Raw genomic sequence first — 19,365 nt, 5'->3', positions numbered from 1 at the left:
AGTAAGAAATGCTAAGTGGTGAAGTGGTGTCTTTTATGTTATTTATCCTTCAATGAGGGCGGGTGTAGTGCAGCGGTTAGAGGTTCTGCTGCCTGCAAGATCAATCCGCACTAGTGGTAACCAAGTCCTTCATCCCCTCAGGGTCGATTGGTCCCAAACTTCTCTGGAAGGTAGAAAGCACTGATGTGATACATCGGCATTTTATAGGCCAGTTACACGCTCGTGAACCTCAAACCATTCTGAATTGAAGTGAAAGTGATGGCGCATCCTAAGCGGATTGATTGACGCCAGACACTTTATCCTTTATCCTTTATCATATTTCTGCGCAAAAAAAAAACAATTAGATTGTTTGACATCGAACGGGGAATTCAGTACTACAGAATCATTGCTTCGTTCAAATTCTCTTTCTACTTTCAAAAACAAAAATAAGATATATTATCGCCTCACAACTAAAATCTGCTTTCGGTTCCCAATATACGAATATAAAGAACATATGCAATGGTTACATCTCTTCGTTACCGACCCAGTGAAAGCCGATATATTCTCATTTGCGACAAGATGCAGCAAACATAGCTAGCCGAGAGCGCATCCACTTTCACCTTCTGCAGCGAAAACTCTCCCCTAACATGATCCGAAGATGAGCCGAGATCTCTCAGTTGTCTCATTTTTCAGCGCTGTAAAGAAAAATGTGGTTGATAGAAACTATTCAATCCCGCAATGGATTGAGTTGGGCTACAGCAACAGATTCTACCTCGTGGAAAGAAGAGAGATCAACGTGTTCCAATAATTTCCAGATGAAACGAGCATCTAATTCTGTAATGTGGTATCATAAAAACGGACACATACTATGCTATTGTGCTAATGTGAAGAGATTATGAATGAAATTATCGGATTAACGGCACTGCTTAAGAACAGTTTTTTTTCTTCCTTGTTCAGCAACAGGTTATTGCGCAACAGCACCATTGAAATTTTAGGAAAACAGTGGCAATCAATGGAGATCTTTGCGAGAGACACCGCTACCCCATTGGTAATTTAGTTATTCTGATTCCACTACAGCAGAGATCAGCAGGCAGTAATGTATGATGCCTTCAGGCACCAAAAATCTAATGAGTAGGAAGCAGTTCTGTGTGATTGGAGAATGTGCACTAACAATAACAATAGAAAAAGAACTATGTAATAGTGTTTCAATTTGAGCCAGATTTCACCAACACAGCTGGCTGGGTAGTTGCTCTGTTGCTACCAAATCGTGGAATTTTTTTTAATAAATAAAGGGTATAAATAAACAGGAGAAGCAAACCTCAGCAAGAGCTTCATAGATGAACTGATACTGATCGACAGAGTCAATTAGGTGAGGGCGGGAGTTCACGAGCGTCTTCGCATACTCGTACACATCGAGCTGTCCGGTCTTCTTCATCAGCTCTAAATTTGCGTCCAACGCGAGAAATGCTCCACTTCTGCCAGCTCCGTTGCTGAAAAGAGAAATTCGTATTTAACTGTTCCTTTTTTTGATTCGTAGATTTATGAAAGCAAAAGCAGCACTGTTGCTTTGGTCGAACTTTCCGGTTTCTCCCGCACACTCAAGTTTTGTTTTTGTTATCACTGAGTGTCGAAAATACGCGCCCTCACATAGTCACTACTCAGTTCAGTCCAAGAAAATTAAAGCAGTAGTTCAATTTTTCTCAATATTGCTAAAGCCTCACTGGTCCACTTTGATGCTACTCACTAAAGTAGATGTCTTTTGCGAGTGAGACGAAAATAAGCAGATAATCGAATTTGGATCTCTTAGGCAACATTCTCGCGCGTGAGTTAACTATCGTTCCGAAGTCTGTCGGAGCGTCGTTAATTTAGCACATGCGTAAGAAACTTCTTGAACCGTACACCGATCCGCTGGCTTTTTGAAGGAAGCTACCTATTAGATTTACTTCGTAGGTGGTACGTGGTACTGTGGTTGTTTTTGATTGTGTTTGTTGCTTCAATGTAGGCTGTTCTCGATGCCTATCTGTGAGTAAAACTCGTTGCTTGTCTCAACAAAGTTGCAGTCTTCAACTGGTTGTTCGGCTCTCTCATTTGCCGGCTGATGTTTTTCGTTCTTTTCATGCTTACACCAACTAAAGGAAACGCAGGAGAGATTTGGTATTTCACTGAGTTCACTTCTCACTGCGCGTGTAATTCGGGTCAATTGCGCAGATACTTTAATATAATATTTCCTCATCGTCCTCAATATTTGCCTTTAAGTTTTCTATTTCGTTGCAATTGCTCCGCAGATTCAAATATTCGAAGTTTTCAGTCATAGCGCTAACTCTCAATTGTCAACATTCAGCATTCATGTGGATAACCAATCTGAATTTTTCAGAAGAATTCTCTCAGCTCACTCTGATAATTCGTCATCTTTACTTTACCCTCTCAAATCGTACCTTCTTTTTCAAAATCTATAAGAAAGTGTACGTGCCACAATTTTCTCTTTTTGGGTCACAGTAACGGCCCAAACTTCTTCAGAAACTTTTTTAGGCGTTCTAAAATCACACTGCAATTTACCTCGCACTAACTGGGCCAAAACCAAATGTTTCTAGGGATGTTGGCAACCGAGTTCTTTCTTCCTGATATTGCAACCCTTTTTCAATAGAATTACAGCGTTTTCCATCTCAATTGGTTACTTCCTTAGTTGCTACGAAATTTCTTTTCAAATTGCCGCAAGCTGAAGGTCGAATTGAATAGCACTGACGATGCTTTTGTACGTTTGACCTCGTGTGGATGACAATGTTCTTTTTGCTTCTCTTTTCTGCTCTACACGTAGCGCATGCAAGGTCATTTTTTTGTAAATTTGATTTGTTCCAAACTTTTCCTTCAATGTCTCGTAATGGTATTCGACGGTATTCCGGAACTATCTAGATGTTGCATTTTCTACCGTTCTTTTTCGCTACTGGTCGTAGTTCTGACCTTCCAGAATTCGATGCAGCTCGTCCATTACTGGATTCTCATTATAGCTAGTTCGTGTTGCGCAAAAATAATGAGAAGTGAGTTGATGCTCGCAAGAGTGTTCTGTCTATTTCTATACTCAATATGTTGCGAAAACGTTTAAAGACCGAAACATTGAAAAAAGAAGGGCGCCCTCGGCTTTCGAACTGGCTCGATTGCAGCGGGATTATGATGCAGACTCCGATTCTTATGAATCCAGCGAAAGCAAAGGAACAGGTGCGGATTTTTGTGGACGTTTCTTCTTCACAACAAAAAAGTTACGCCAAGATAACTCCAATTTCGAACCTTTTTTGCAGCAAATTTGCTCAAAAGTAAAAATCATTTCTTACAGAATAGAATAGAATCCATGGTCTTTTAAGGAACTGGGATTTCAGGAACTGTGACAATTCTTCGTTCGTTCGTTCTAGGTCAAAAATATAATTAGGGACCTTGGAGTAGACCTTGGCACGATTTTATTGTGAATTTTAAAAACATTGCTTACTATATTTGTGTGCAAAACTCACAGTTATTGCCCGAATAAAGGAATTAAGATTTGAAAAGTGCGATCGGTGGTGTTGGTGTCTGCATTCTTGCGTTAACGGTCCAACTTCTCTTATTTATAGGCTAAGATGTGTTATTGTTTGATAACTTTTCAATACCTTCCTAAAAAAACCGGCTCAACTAATTCTAGACAGCTCACTGAGACGAGACGAGGTTGTGAGCGAAAGGACATGTTTGGAACGCTGCACTAACCAACTTAATATTGGTATGGACATGGTAAACGTAAGTTATTCGCCACTGCAGCCCATTAATACGCAAAGAAGTTCAGTTAGTATACTTTGGGTAGTTTTAAGGCACACATGTCTTTTGGAAGCATAGATTTGCCGTCGGTGGTAGAACAGCGCGACCTCGAGCTGTTTTGCCTTCTTGATCGTCAACACACTCAATGTGTAGACGAATGCGGTTACGCGGTCCAATTCAACCTCAGAGAATATGTGTGCAGGAGCAAATTCGACGAGGTAATCACTTACATTGAGCAGCGAAGAGCTGCTGCCAACACGAATGATCGTTACAGATGTTGACTCACATGCCATGCTATGTGCAAGCTGCTCCAGCGCTACTGAGGCACTGTCGCCCTCGGTGTGGAACTTACACTTCGCTGCAGCACACTTTGTCCGGATACGCACAGAGGTAACCGGAGACAAACTACCACAACTTTGCCATAGTAATCCCCAGTGCTGTCTTACCCACATCGCAAAAGTTTTCTTCTCGTTTAAGTAGTCTATCATGGCGAGCAGTTTCAAACCTACTCAAAAATGAAAACTAGGTAACATGGTTTGAGTGACGTTTCTACGCTTACCTAGCAATTCTAGGGATGCGTAGAGAAGGGAAAAAGTGGAGAGTCACGAATAGAAGGAGTTCTTATCTCCTACGTCCGCCATCCCATAACATGTGAATGTTGCGGGTGTTTTTCTAGTATTCCCATCGCCTTCAGACAAGTATGAGCAAGCCATGGCAAAAATTACTCATGGGACGTGTTCCTATTCATATGAATTTCATATGACATTATACTATTAAAGAAAAAGAAACCTATACAAAGATTTACATCATAGGAGTACATAGAATACTCTTAAAATTTTGACATTGCCAACAGATCGCAGGCTCAACAAAATTACTTTCTTCAAAGAACTCCACAATGGTTGCCGCCCTCATTGCCGCACAAATATCTGCAAAGCACGACTTTTCAAAAATTGTTTCAATTTTAAGCAGTTTTTGTGTGACTCGCCAAAGCTGGACTGAGTTTAGTGGAATATTTGTGCATAACGCACCTCACAATAGAATACCATCTTTATCTCCTCACACTTTTAACGAGGCACGTACTTTATTCAAGAACCTGTTGACGATGACCTGGTAAATTATGAACTAAAGAGTAATTTGAGGGATCCTGTGCAAATGAGAAACGATTCAGAAATCCATTACTGCAATGTTTACCTATACAAATAAATGTGTCGAGATCTGGAAGTCTGGAAGCAAACATTTTGCGGGAAAATATTCCATCAAATACAATAATTCCATTTTCAATGTTTTGGTTTCGTGGCCAATGCTATTTGCTATGCTCCTTTAAACGGACTGGAAGGAACTTATTAGTAAATAGCTTTGTTTCTTGTTTTGCAAAAATGCCATTAGAATGCAGGAACACTTGAAATAGCTGTAAAGTATCAGTTGTTTCCTGCTCATAACTAGCAGTGAAGCGAGCATGATCGTGGATCTTTGGATTTCTGGTAGCGAGTTCTCGAACGAAGCATATAATTAATGCGGCACCCTAATGCTCCATAGCGAGACACCTAATTTTGATGTATTTTTAGGCATATCACAATGATGTCGTTATTTTTTAAATGAACTTTAGGTGTCTGTGTAGATTTATAAGTCGTAAGCTCATTTTTCATAACACAACTTTGAGAAAGTTTACCATCCGATGCGCTATTTCGAAGTCGTTTATTCAAAAAGGAAAGGCGTGCGAAGACATCTGAAGATGTAATGGAGTGAGTTGAGGGAGTCACGGATGGTTCCGCTCATCTCCCTCTGATCTGTTTCAATACCTAATATGTTTCAGACTAATTTCTTACTTGCTTCAAAACATTGCTACACAGAAAAGGATAAAAAGATTAAAGGCAGCATACCACGAATCTGGGGTGGTACGGATTTCAGGTGGGGTATCCGTATACGGGGTCGTAGATTATGGAGACCGGGGTGGTTCCGCTCATCTCTCCCTGAATCACTGCAAGCAGCCGCCCCCTGAATGCTGTTTTGTACGATGCCTTCTATTGCAGCGCGCCTAGCGTCCCTTAGTGCCTATCGAGACAGTTTGAATTGATTTTCGACGAATCGCAGGGCGGAGGCGGCGCAAGGGGTGGAGCGTTGCAATAGATGGCGTCGTACAAAACAGCATTCTGGAGGCGGCTGTTTGCAGTGATGCAAGGAAAGATGAGCGGAACTACCTCCGTCTCCATAATCTACGACCCTGTATACGGATACTCCACCTGAAATCCGTACCGCCCCAGATTCGTGGTATGCTGCCTTTAAAACATTTCTAATATTCTCGTTGTTCGTAATATACATTTTAGTGAGTAGCACATGATTGCAAGCCCCGAACGCTTGAAAGACTCTCGTAGTAGACTCAATGCTTTGAGAGCTTTGAGCAAGAAGGAGTTGCTTCGTCAAATGAACTAATATGTACATATTCTTTTTTGTTGTCTAATTCCTGGATTTCTGTACCTATCCAACACATATGCACTTATTTGGCAAATCCAGCATTGAAAACTTCCCTGAACGCCACCCTTAAACTATGGATACATTTCCAGAGAAAAAAGTGCAACATCAAGGAATTAGCTGTGATCACTATTTTACACATAACACATTTATTATGAGAAATGTCTCGCCAAACTATTACTGATCATGTTAATATTGTACTATTCCCATAAATTCCTGAACATTCTATATATTACTATACTGAGTGACTGCTCTAGCCTCGTATTAGGTTAGTGCGTAATTAATTTCGGAGACGGACCGCATACTTCAAATTGATAAAACTCAGCTTAAACACAACTTTATTAATCGAAATAAAAACCATCAGAATCTACACATCTTTTCCAACAAATTGTTGATAAATTTAAGCCTTTAGAACGATTGCTACATATATTTGAAAGAGCAGAAAAAACCTACAAAAAGGCATGTGTTGTTTGTTTTGAGAGGGAATAATTTAGGGTAAAAAAATTGTTTTATATACACATATCTCGAAACCGAAATGAATTTTGCACCAACCTAATATAAGCAATAGATTGTACTGCTAGAATCAGTTTTCTTAAACCATCAGAGCTCAACGAATTTGATTTCAATGTCATTCTTCTTTTGGAGGAGATACTGTGAAGCACCTCCTTCTCACGACCAAAAAAGGAAAAAGTGAAGACTAAGGCATTCCGAAAACCACTGAGGACCACATCTTCTTCCCTGTAATCTCTTTACAATTTCTTCCATGCTTGTAATTGCATTTTAGCAAGCTTGTGAAGAGAAGCGTCCACTGAGGAATTGGTTTTTTTTGCCGACCACTTCTGCAGTGTTTTTCCCGATGTTTTAACTGTTGTGCTGTGAGAATAGACCTATTGTCAAGTTCATTTTGTTATATCCACCCTTCTAGAAATGAGGCCACTGCAGTTTCCAGCACTTGGAATAAAAAAATATTTGAGTTGTTATCAATCTCATGTCTTCTTTATGACATAAATTTTGTGATGTGGTTGGTTACATTCACTGTCTTCTCTAGAACGGTACGCATAGTTTCTCCATTCATTTTTCTTTAACGGTCCAGCATTTATACTAAAATAAAAAGGAAGAATTTTTCGATTTTTTGGGGAATAAGTAATGGCAATAAATGGAAAATTATAGAAGAAATTGTATTTGGGATGAAAATAAAAGAACATAAAGGTAAGTACAAATATCAACAACCGAAAAAAAGATACTCTTCTTTCTGTAATTGTGACTTCATACTTACTTTAGTAGCACCATAATTGAGCTGAAAACTTCAAGAAATACTATAAAACAACTAAAAAGTGGTGTGATGCTGTAAAGCAGATGCTAGACTCTGATTGGGATCTTGAGCAACTCACAGGTGCAAAATTTGTGAAAATAGGAGTTCTAAACTTTATTCCTGGAAGGAAAAAAGGGCTAGTAGTGCATACATAATACACTTGATCACTACCTTCAGTAGTTTTCATACACATGTTTTTAACGTCTCCAACGAAACCGGGGTCAGGCCAAAAGCTGCTCAAATTCCAAAAGATCCGAGAAGGAAAAATTGAATGAGTGGCTCAATTAATTAACCACGCGTTAGGACATTAGAAGCATGATGTGTTCCTCAAAAAAAGGAATAGAAACAAAAAATAAATTCTATGGGATAAAGGAGAAATGTAAGCTATTTCAAAACTTAGTTAGTTTCCTCGCAATGAATCTACTCTTTGCACAATATTTAACGCAGTGCTCACTGAATATTTGTTGAATCAGTTGTTCAGATTGTCTCTGTTTCGTAGAGATCTCGCATCTTCCAGATCAAAGCAATCCACTGCTTTCAACTACTAAAAAAAGCTTTGCAGATGTCGCCAGTTGCTCTGCGACCACTCATGCGTCAATTTCATCCTAGGAAAAATCTGTCCAGGGGAGGAAGCAAGAAGAGCCGGAGCATTTCTACTGGAATTCACAAGACTGCAGGTAGGTACTGCACTACATTTGCTAGGGAAGAATTTGCTTAAACTTACGACTACAGGTGAACTACTGGATGAATGATTTGATGCGGACGCTTAACGTTTCATCCGAAGCTTCGTATCCTTCATCGTGTGCGCGATTGCAGTGCGATGACTTTCTGGGGGACTGCGATCGGCGATGAGCGCTGCGAAATTAACGGGGAGTTCTCAGAGTTTTACATAACGGGTAAACTTGACGAACGTGCGTAACTCCAGACTAGTTATCACTTTTCAGTCATGTACTTCAAGTGTTCTCAGAATAGTTCTCAGATGCAGAGCTTTTGTAGAGCTTGATATATATAATAAAAAATCGTTTCATGCTGTTACCTTTTTTTTCTTCAGCTTGTTTTTTTTGGAAGAAGTAATTCATTTTATGAATTAAAGTACATCGACTGCGCGCACGCTTACTCGTGGTGAAAAAAAGAATGACGCTCACAGCTACACCCAAGCGATGGAAGCAGCTTTTGTGATTCGATCAAAGTGAAAGGAGAACTGGTTCTAACAGCGAGTGTTAATGCAGTCTGAGAGAGGTGATTACAATGAACAAAACAACACCGAAGCCAGTAGAGGACGTGAATTGCCATCAGATCATCTACGAAACGTAATGTATTGACCTGCAGTGACTTCATTCTCAAAGATGGACTTCCTCTCTTTTATTCATTTAATTTACCTTCAAGACATAAGAAGAAGCCAAGCCCTATCCGACGAGTAAACTGAGGTGAGAAATTTGATATCTGCTTCGTCAACAATTCACCTGGAGCATGAAAAGAAGTGCAATTCTGGAGAAAGATGTTCCACCTTCCGATTCCAAGATTACTGTTTCGTCGTTTTAGTGTGCCTGATACTCCTAGTTTGGACATAGAAAAACCTTGATCATTTCTCGAAGATTTGAACTGTATGTTTTTATCCGCTATGTATTGCACAAATAAGCAGATAGAGTGCAGATGCATTATGTGAACAAGTCTGCAAACTCTTTTTTAACTAGTTATGTACATATTAAGTGCCGTTTCCTAAATCACGAAACATCTAAGAGATGGAAGTACAAACAATCCAATTTCCCTCAGGATTGCTTTGTGCAAGATGTTATAGGCTGCTACGAAAATCATTTCGACTTCTCAATTTTAAGTCGAACTTGCGCGTTGACGTCTTTTGGTACTTTAGTGATTAATACATAGTTCCATTTGTAAGCTTGACAGGCACGTGCTAACACCTTTCCAAACTATTCGCTGTGAATTTTGTAGCATTTTCAATTTTTCGTCAAGTCTGCTGCCTTTTTATTTCAAGACAAACTTCGATGAAATACAGCAGAATGTAATCGCCCCATTGATGGTATCTGAGACCGGCAGCAGAATATGCAACGGAAAACGGCGGTTTCCGATGAAACGCAAAATAATATCAACTAAATTTACTGGTTTTTCTGATGTGTACCCAATAACTGCCAAACTAATCTTGTTTCACAATGTACAACGAAAAGCGATCTACACTCTCCTCACGGTCTCAGACGAAGGCGGCAAATGCAACGAAGCGGAACAGACGTCCGTCAGTTTCTGCGGAAATGACTTCGAAGGTGATCACCTTTCAGACCAAAGTACAGGAACTTCCGATGTTATTTACTTTTCTTAAGTTGTGTGTGTTGTGCCCACGCTCTACGTCGAATATTTCCAGCTGGGCGGGGCATGCTTCGGATTGAGAAAGGGCAGAAGGGAGAGGAAGTGTGTGTGACAATCAGTGAACGAAAGTGTGGCGCTCGCGTCGTCAAAAACACTCAGCGGAGACTATAGGTTATCGTGGTGAAAATCTGAATGTTCGATGAACTTTAACATGATGGGATGATGTATTGATTTGTACAAGAAGTTTTCAACTGACTTCAATTTGGAAAGAAAAATTTCCAATATCAACGAACTAACAGGTGGCAGTGTTAACGTCGTTAGATATTTCTGGTTAGGAGAACATTAGCCCAATTTTGACTCAGATTTCCTGGTTCAACGAGTAATCCGGTGTTTCTGGACTTCTGAAGTTTCGAGGTCCCACTTCCAAAAATTCGAAACTGACCTCCGCTCGTACATCATTCTGAAGGTGGTGACTGTACTGCATAAGCTCTCACGTGAGCGGAAGCGGAAGTTACTCTCATGATAGAGTAGAGCACTGTACGGTTGTTTGGCCGCGTGAATATCAGGCACAATCAACGCAGCGGAAAAAATAATCGTGAATTCCTCGAAGGCCCATACGAAACGAGTAATAAAAAGTGTAACTCTGGAGGTATAGGAGCATGCTCACCTCTTTCCATGAGCCCAACATTAATCATCCTTCTCAAGAGAAATGACTCACTCTTTTTTGGATTAACGTATTCATCCTAACGCTGCTCTCTCCAGGCTCATAAATTGGAATAGTCAAAAGGACTAGTGCCATAGCAGCCAAGGTCACTATCGCATTCGTCAGGTAGGCAAAAGAAGAATTCACCCCTTTTGGTGATGCTGACTTGGCGGGTGGTTGATCTTTTGCATGATGAAAATAACTGGTTTGAAGAAAAGTCAATACGAGCAAAATTTGAGAAAACAAAACCATGAATTCTTGCTTGCCCTCCAAAGAATCGGAAGGAAACCTGATGATACTAATGATCTTGCACCAATTAAATGTATTGCAGTTCAACACTTTGAACTCTAGTGTTTCAAAGAGTTTATTTATGTTGGCTGGATAGCAAGTAAAAACCGCAATCCACCATAACTTTGGGAGAGAACAAAAAATACCGGCAGATGGGTGCTATGAATCGAACTCAGACAAGTAATATAGGCAGTAAGGAGTGTGATGCCATCAAAATAAAATACTGAAAAAAAAAGAAGGGACTAGTAAAGAATTGCGGAACTGAAACAAATCGTCCATGAACCCCACATCAGATTATTGGTCGAAGAATTAGCATATAAAAATCAGGGCATTTGCTTAGGATTGGTGTTTTCGAATCAATTTTACCTATCCCGAAGAATTTTGACGGTTATCGACAGATCAGCGAGGACGGATTTTGGAACACAATTTAAGAGGGATTCTGTACACTACGTTGCTGCTCATCTGTGCTGGTGCTTCGGAGGAGCGAAAATCAGAGAACGTTAAAGTTTCCAAATAATAGTTTGCATAGTTTGGGATCCATGCAACTTTTCCACCGTAAAACGACCAAAGGTAATGAACTGTCTACGGCTGTCAGGAAGTCTGGATTAGGTTTGATATGGTATGTATACTTTCATTTTCTAATTTTGTATATGAGATTTCTTCAGAATGAAGATGTATAGTCAATCCAATCTCATTCTTTTTTCTTTGTTTCCCATGACTGAAGTTGAATTTAAATCTTGCGTTCGAAGAAATCTTCGATGTTGGGATGCAAAGTGAATGGGCATGGTAGCCGCGATGAAAGCGTGAAAAACAATGCAAATTTAGGAATCAGAAGGATCACAAACCTTGGACATCCGACAAAGCAATTCTTTAAATCCATAGGACTCATTTGATGAAACTATGAAGATAGTGTAATAATCCGACAAGGCAACTCTTCACAGAAAAACTAATAAAGCCCAATTAACGAGGTCCCATGGTTTATTGCGTCAATCCCATGCGTACATAGGACTGACGCAATAAACCCCCTATTTAAACAAATCCTTTCTATCTCTCAATGTCCTCGAAACCTGAAGCAGTAGGAAGTCTGTAGGCGGTTCCCTTTCCGGTTTAACACTTGTAAACTAGTGTGTCTATCACTGAACACATCAGAAATTTCCTCGAACGCTGCGTCCAAGTTTTGGAAGTGGAATATAGCTGCATATTTACAGTGCTTATGGAAGCTAGACTGGAGAAAGAACGTAACGAAATGTAGGGAAACGGACTGCGTAGGAAAGTCGAAAACACTCGAAGAAACATCGCAGTCTCCCGGCAGCACACATTCGACGGCGACTATGTTGGTTCACTGACCGATTTTTTTATTCATTTCCTATTATTTTCCTACTTATTTCAATGATTAGTGCGCAGTTCAGTGACTAAGTGTCGAGCGCCGGTCGCATCGCTGTTTGAAGTTTGCTGAATGCTGTTGACACACTTTTAAAACAGCGAAACGTGCGAGTTCATCCCTACTAATTATGAGCGGAAATATTGGTTGCGTTGTGTTGCCTCTTTTAAGCGTGCTTGCGATTGCGATGAAGCAAACAACACCATAACCATCACCCTTATCTTTTTCACCCATTCGAAGCGTTCGCGATCTGCGTGGGCAGAGCAATGGCAGGTACTAATTGCAGTAATGTATAGGTGCAGATTAGCAGAGGTAAAATAAAAGAAGAAGAGAAAAACACTAACAAAACAGAGCAAGAGCCGCATGAGACGCACCTGCAATGGACGATAACCGGAGCGTCAACGGGGTTTTTCTCCGTAAACTGCCGCACTCTCCGACGCAGTTCGATGAAGGCAGAAATGTAAGGGAAAGAGTCCAACTCCCACTCTGTGAAGTGAAAATGCTTCACGATCCTCGACTCAGGATCGTCCTGGTTGATCTTCCGCGTTAATCGGAATGTTCGAATCACCTGAAGTACGGGAGTTGTGGAAGAATAGTCATGCTTTACGAGAGAAAATCCTCAAAACCTCTACGTAGCAATGGCACGTGTGGTCCCAACATAGACCAGTATCTTATCTGTTAATTCGAACACAACCCTGTTTTTTTAATTTTTAAATTAGCACCGATTCCAGTGAACATCTAAATAAACCAAGCCACTTTTCAAAGAATTTCTATAATCAAATTATGCAAATAGTCGAAGATAAAGGCAAAGTTTGGAGGGATTATAACTGTCTGTTGAGGAAGGAGGACACTAAGTATCCGGCATTTCCTTTCATCGAATGGTACCTGCATTAGTGTCACCTGTAGGAACTCTTAAAAAAGCGTGCTAACGAGGGATGGGAAACGAATGTTACGCTATCTAGGATGTTTACGTGGTTTGGTAGAGTCCGTCCGGTGCGTTCTGCTACAGAAGGTAAATCATTGCCTCATCACCTGAATAATGTGATGTAGTCCACTCCTATTCCTCAAAATTAAGACGAACAAAACTTCTCTGCTCTAAAATATTCCCTCCTCCATGTTCCATAATCCGCTTCAACTTTTCTAAGAGACTTCTGATGCCCTTCTTCCAAAATTCACTTGTTAGTAACGATAAAAACTCCAGTGCAATTCAAAAAATCTATTTACGGAATGACCTAATGCACAGTGAATCAAATTTCTATTTGAAGTTTAGACTATTGCATGTGGAGGTGAAGGTTTTTGAAGATTGAAGCATCGAAAATTCTCTGACGATTAGCACAGAACAGAAAAGAACAGAAAGTTCGTTTCGTTCGTCTCTTAACCACGTAACTTGCCCAAGTAATCACTGTTCTCAGTTACGCATGTCAGTTTGTGCAAAAATTTCTGAGAACACTGCTATCTAATGTAAATTAGATTCTGGGCTTTCTACTGTTCTAGTGCATGCTTTCATCAGGATACGAGTATTCAGTACACGACGTTGAATAAAGATAAAAGGGAATAGGTCGCTTTGATGATTCGAATTGAAATAAACGATGAAGTGCAGTTCGTGATATAAAATTTTTTTGGATGTCGGTTGACCGAAAATGACTACTCGCTAAGGTGAAACTTGATGTGATGATGTTGATGTAGAAACGTTGGTGGACGAGGGAGTTATTTAACATTAACAGATGTTCGTGAAAATAACATGATAACAAAAATAAGCACTTTTGAATGTGCGGAGTTTGTATAAACTTGGGAAATCCCCAGAATTTTCCATTCGTCGCGATAAAACACACTTTTTTACCCCTTTGTACTTTAGACGAAAATTGCAGAATGAATAATGGTCGACGTTTGTTTAATGAAGAAGGGAGCTCGTCCAGCAAGTGCACAACCCACTTCACAGACCAAACAAACCATTGCAAATGTACTAAGAATACCTACAAAGTGTGCGTAGGTGTGAGTGTCGATTGTCTCCACCTCGATGTCCCCAAAAAGAAACCGTGTTAACGGCCAATATTGGAGGCACATTACCTAAACGTTGAGCAAATTGACAAGCTTCACAGAAAAACAACAACCTCTCCTACCCGCATGAAATCGAACACTTTGGTGAGCATAACAATGCAATTCGAGCCCAGTTCCCACACCATCCTCCAGAACTCGACGTTCATCGGCTTGGTGCGCACCGCTTGCGTCACTACGTACGCTTTTTCACGTAACCAACTCTGCAAACGTGCATAAGAACCTTTACAACACAAACTTTGCAGTAGTGTGGACACAGAAATCCTGCAAATCAACTGTTGTTACCTACATTGACATAGCTGGCGTTCACGTAATGTGAGTTCTCGTCGCATGGCAGTCGAGGCAAGATAACACGATTGTAGTCGTAGGGCAGTGTGTCCTGTAAGTGGAGTGTTCATCCTCGGATCCACGAATCTGCTCTCTACTCACGGGATATGGATTTCTGTCGCTCAACGTGCTCCCCACATCGCTCCGACATTTGCTGGTGTTTATCGATCGATTTATCATCTGCAAGAGGGATAAATGGCAGACCTTTATGAACTGTGCCATATATGACACTAGCATTTCATAATGACAGAGTTATCTTGCTCATAGACACGTCGTTTGGGAGCCTGGCAGCAAAAGCAACAGATCCGGGCAACAGCAATGATTCCATCTCTTAGCGAACTAATAACTGTTGATGTTTATAGGATCGGATCCAGAGCCGAGATCATGGCTTCGCTATTTATTGAAATATATGCGAAACTTTCTGTCGACCCCAGATCCCTTCCGATTTTTCTACCCATGCTTGTGAGAAGGCACTAATACTCAAGCACAACTGTTGTCACGAATTACGGAAATTAATCTGGAGGGAGCTGTTTCTTTCGTATGCATTTTCTGAATGAACGACGGCAAAAATCAACAGTGTTCATTCGCAGAAGACTGCAAGGGACATTTATGTTCTGTGAAAAGTTTTGAATGGAGGATAGAATCAGGAAAAGATCCCTGTAAGCCGTTTGAACCTCAAGATAGAGCAGGTGCTGTTCCACAACACTGAATTCACGATGAGTTGGGATGCGCCGAAGCTTTCACTTCAATTCGAAATGGTTCTGGGTTCACGAACGCTTTCGAAGTCTAGCTGTCTTGCGGGAAATAGTCGGGGTATCAAATCTCGTTGCTAATCAGTGTTTTTATCTTCCCAGACTTGTGTAAGAGGATAGAAACACTGAATAGTAGCAATTTATAGACCGGAGGGAGGGGAGGGGGAAGGGGTGACAGGCTTGGTTGGATCCATTGCGGCTTCGAACCATCGACCGACCGTGCAATCGCGACAGAACTATTGCCATTTGCGCTGCACCTTTCCTGGTCTTAATAGATATTCATATTTGTATTTGTTTATTACGCGATAACTCTGTACAAAGTCACCGTAGAATCCTAAGAAAAGACTTGAACAGTTCATTATAGGGAAAAATGACGGGAAAAATGACGAAGAAGGAAAAACGCAAATGGACTCAAAACAGGTACAACAACAGAATGCTGTAAAACAGATGAGAAGAAATCGAATGGACTACTATGTTTTCACAGGGTATGGCACTCCAGAAGAACACGTTAACAAAAACCACCAAATGTTTCTATTAGCTTCCACCTAATCCTGTGGCCATATTTCATCTTTATTCTTTTTTAAAAAAAGTGATAAGATATAACGTTTTGCTTTCTCCAAGCCCCTCTTACACGCCGAATTTTACAACAACACGACATCGTCAGCTGTTCTACGAAGTTTCTCTTGGATAGTCATTATGTTGCATCAATATTTCTATGTATAAGGAACTTGGTGGATTTTTTTAAATCACGGGTGAAAGAAATGCCTGAAAGATCCGAGCAATGAATCTGTTAAGGAAGATTGCACGAATTAGCAGTTTTCAGTTCGTTTAGAGATGGTGGAAGTTTAGCAGCATGGGAAAATCCTGAGTTCACCGACCAAAAATGCAAATAGAGATGAAGGTTAGGAGCAAAGGCAAGGGAAACGTATTGAATGTGAATAAACCTCATCCTTGCTTGTTGTTTTCAGCTAGAATAAGACAATAGAAGAAGAAAGAAGTTTGCTGAGAAGGAAAAAAAGCACGTTTCGGCTCTGCATGAACAAATGAAAAATCAAAACTGAAAAACGGAACAGTTGGTTTGTTATTAAGAATGTAAGGAGCTTACGCTGTGCTATCGTTTGTGTACGTTTTTTTTTAATTTTGGTATAGGATCTGCTCATGTAAACATCAAAGATCGACTAGCTAGTATGGGATTCAAAAATAAAAAAAGAAGTGGATCTAAGAAAACTCAGTAACATGTTCCGAATAACTTCTCTTCTCTACAGAGCAAAATATTAGCACGAAATGTACACATGTAGTGTATTAAAGGGAAATTCGAGTTGTAACGTATACGAGATAGGAAAGGATTTCTTTTCTGTTCATATCATCTACTTCTTTACAGTGTCATTCTGTGTTAAGTGTTAATGCGCCTGAGAAATCCTAACAATGCAGAATTCGTGTATTTCAATCAGCGTGCAGTGTGTGGTTACGTGCCAGCTGTTTACGTAATGGATTACTTTCACACTTCGTCACACATTGATGTCCGCTTCATGCGATGGGAGAGGTATAAAAGCAAGTTAAGTCGAGGATCAGCGTTCAGAACTTCCTCATCAACTAACGGTTTTGTGTATGTGGCAGAGGTGTGGCCAGATAGAGCGCCGATAAACGAAGCCTTCTCTGAGCAATCATTCTAAAAGCAGCCTTTAGGACGAGTAAAGCGGTATGGATCGAGAAAAGAAGCGATCTTCTCACCAACAGTAGCCACAGAATTGGTTGCCTATGTCTTAGGATTGCAATAAACCTTTACATCCCTGGCTACGTGGTCATGTATGTCCGTCTGATTGCTACCTGCTCGGCCTACCTGGCCCTGGTTGCGCTGAATGCAACCAGGTGTTTGAGTGCACGCTCGGGGCACGCATGTTGTTGATCGAGCTATATAACTGGCACAGTTTTACGGGGGAAGTTATGCAGGTATTGCGAAAAGGTGCTGTGGTCCAGTACAGAAGACCAAAGCCTAACCCAGACAGGACAAATATCTAGAGGGAGCATAGACACAGCAGCTACACTTCATTTCGTTACGCTAAACTCCCGGACACTTCCAACCTGAAGTGCTCGGGTCATTCGGTGTCGACAGGCAGTTCGATATGGAAAGGTGACAAACGTGTGCAACCGCGGTAGGTAATAATGCGAGCCCGCGATTGAGTCACTTCTATGTACCTATACTACATTTCATCAAATGATGTTCCGACCCAAAAAAGTAACAGAAACTAAACAGAGAAAATAAATAGACAGAGAAGATCTTTTCTTACGAAGAATTGAAGAACGTATGGGCTGATATGATACAGTTCATCAGCAACCATTTCTCGACCAAGAAACTGGTTATACATTGATTTCAGCATATTGATTAGACGTAAGTCATGAAGTCTTCTGAACAGCTGGTTGTTACATTCAAGAAGAGCTTTTTTACCGCCCAGACACATATTTCAGAGCTTGACGAAGGGAAGCGGACGGTGAAAAACCACAGATGATTTCTTTAGTGAGGAGTGATACTGAAGCCTGTTAATACACATGAGAAAAGGATTCACTCAGATAAAGTTGTCCAGCTTTTTCGTGGATTCTTCTGTCACATGGAGCGGGATCAAATTAGAACAGATTTAACATTGTGCATTTGGAGACAGGATTACCTACCATCGATTACGACTTCAACTTCAGGCGACAGAAAAACCTTCAATCAAATTCACAGCACCGTAAATATGTACCTTCTAATATTCCAACTACCTTCAACACCATGTATGGATGAACAAACGAATAAGGACAAGATAGTGAAACTGTCGGAAAAAGTTTGAAGTTCAAATTTGTTTAAAGCAGAGAGAAAGTGGTTAGGTGGAAGATCTCTAAGCATCATTAGGTACAGAAATAAACTTGTAAGAGAAAACAGCTTAACATAGGAAGCATGTAGAAAAACATTCACAATTCAAACGTCAAAAACACATTTTGAAAGTGATGAAATAATGGGTGAAAATGTGATTCCGCAGAACATAACCTCATAAGCAGCAGAAAAGAGAAACATACCAGATACTCTCCTTTGAAAAGTATTCGCTTTTTCCTCCGTTCGGTCACGTAAGCGACGAACTTCGAAGCGTCGATGGGCGCCGTCGGCACGGCTTGCATCGCCTTCTCTTCTTGAACTAAACAAGGAAAATAATTGTGAGGAGCACAAAGTCGTTTTCTGCTGCAGATTTCAACCCACTTAGCTGCCGCCGCATGCTCGCCTAGTGTGCGAATTTCACTTCCTTTGCTGTTTATTATTTATATGGTTCAGGATAAACGAATCCTTACGAGCAACCTTTTGCACCAACCGCATCTCCCCTTCATCACTGAGCAACAGTGGAGCTGGTCTCGATTTTTGACTAAACCATGTGTCTTTTGGCAGCGACTCGAGCAACTTCGCCGAACACTTCTTCTTCACTTTCTCGGCTACCTCTGCCTCACTGCGCCTCTCTCACGTCTCTCTCCCAGCTGCTGTGCCATCTGTCCAGCTACATTGTTTTGCTATGCTTACACAAAGTCGATCGTGTCGCTCGATCGATACTTGTGAGCATCAATCATTACCGTGGATCAATTTGTTACAAGGAAACAAACTAATTTGTATCAGATCGTCGCCACTCAATAATCGCATTAGAGATGAGATACGAGCAAAAAGTGTGCTCAGCCGAGTGAGTTAAACTGGAGTAGTATTTTCCTTTTCCCTCAAGGACCGCCTCTCTGAAATTAACAGGGGTATTGACAATATTAGGGGGGGGGGGAGTTGGGTTCACTGAGGTGGAAAACATTATTTGAGCGGTAATGCTGAACGAGAACCAAATCTGTCTCGCCAACAACTTTAAATTCCTATTTCCATCCCATTTTCATGGAAATAATTCCACGGAGCTGCTCACTGGCACGATGGTGATTTTAAACTGATTCCCAGTAATTGTTTGTAGTTGAACTGCGGCAGTCAAACAGATGAGTACCACTAGGTGCT

At 40.7% G+C, this 19,365-nt stretch overlaps 2 protein-coding genes across 6 annotated transcripts in view; one reads left to right on the top strand and one right to left on the bottom strand.

Moving 5' to 3' along the window:
• The window catches only part of RB195_018372 (uncharacterized protein), a gene marked incomplete at both ends in the record, with an annotated part of 29,734 nt that overhangs the window by 9,691 nt on the left and 678 nt on the right, over positions 1-19,365 (bottom strand). For 2 of the 4 annotated variants that reach the window (XM_064185793.1, XM_064185794.1), the window contains 7 exons: positions 1,298-1,469; positions 12,603-12,796; positions 14,206-14,295; positions 14,349-14,486; positions 14,573-14,662; positions 14,713-14,790; positions 18,414-18,529. In XM_064185793.1, the coding sequence (XP_064041672.1) occupies positions 1,298-1,469; positions 12,603-12,796; positions 14,206-14,295; positions 14,349-14,486; positions 14,573-14,662; positions 14,713-14,790; positions 18,414-18,529 (878 nt within the window). Of the gene's footprint in view, positions 1-1,297; positions 1,470-3,614; positions 3,689-12,259; positions 12,300-12,602; positions 12,797-14,205; positions 14,296-14,348; positions 14,487-14,572; positions 14,663-14,712; positions 14,791-18,413; positions 18,530-19,365 lie in introns of those variants that run through there. The other 2 variants (XM_064185791.1, XM_064185792.1) reach the window with 2 other exon arrangements.
• RB195_018373 (uncharacterized protein) lies at positions 2,951-8,389 on the top strand (the record flags this gene model as incomplete). 2 transcript variants are annotated; one of them, XM_064185796.1, is made up of 7 exons in its annotated part: positions 2,951-3,014; positions 3,082-3,192; positions 3,647-3,738; positions 3,810-3,974; positions 4,031-4,146; positions 8,100-8,214; positions 8,270-8,389. In XM_064185796.1, the coding sequence occupies 7 exons, from the start codon at positions 2,951-2,953 to the stop codon at positions 8,387-8,389; spliced, it is 783 nt and encodes a 260-aa protein (XP_064041675.1). The 2 variants fall into 2 exon arrangements, with proteins under 2 accessions (XP_064041675.1, XP_064041676.1); XM_064185795.1 differs by lacking the exons at positions 2,951-3,014; positions 3,082-3,192; positions 3,647-3,738 and having other exon boundaries at positions 3,816-3,974.

Source organism: Necator americanus, chromosome II, assembly GCF_031761385.1.
Source record: "Necator americanus strain Aroian chromosome II, whole genome shotgun sequence".
Taxonomy (NCBI): domain Eukaryota; kingdom Metazoa; phylum Nematoda; class Chromadorea; order Rhabditida; family Ancylostomatidae; genus Necator; species Necator americanus.
This window is presented reverse-complemented; position numbering and strand designations above follow the sequence as displayed.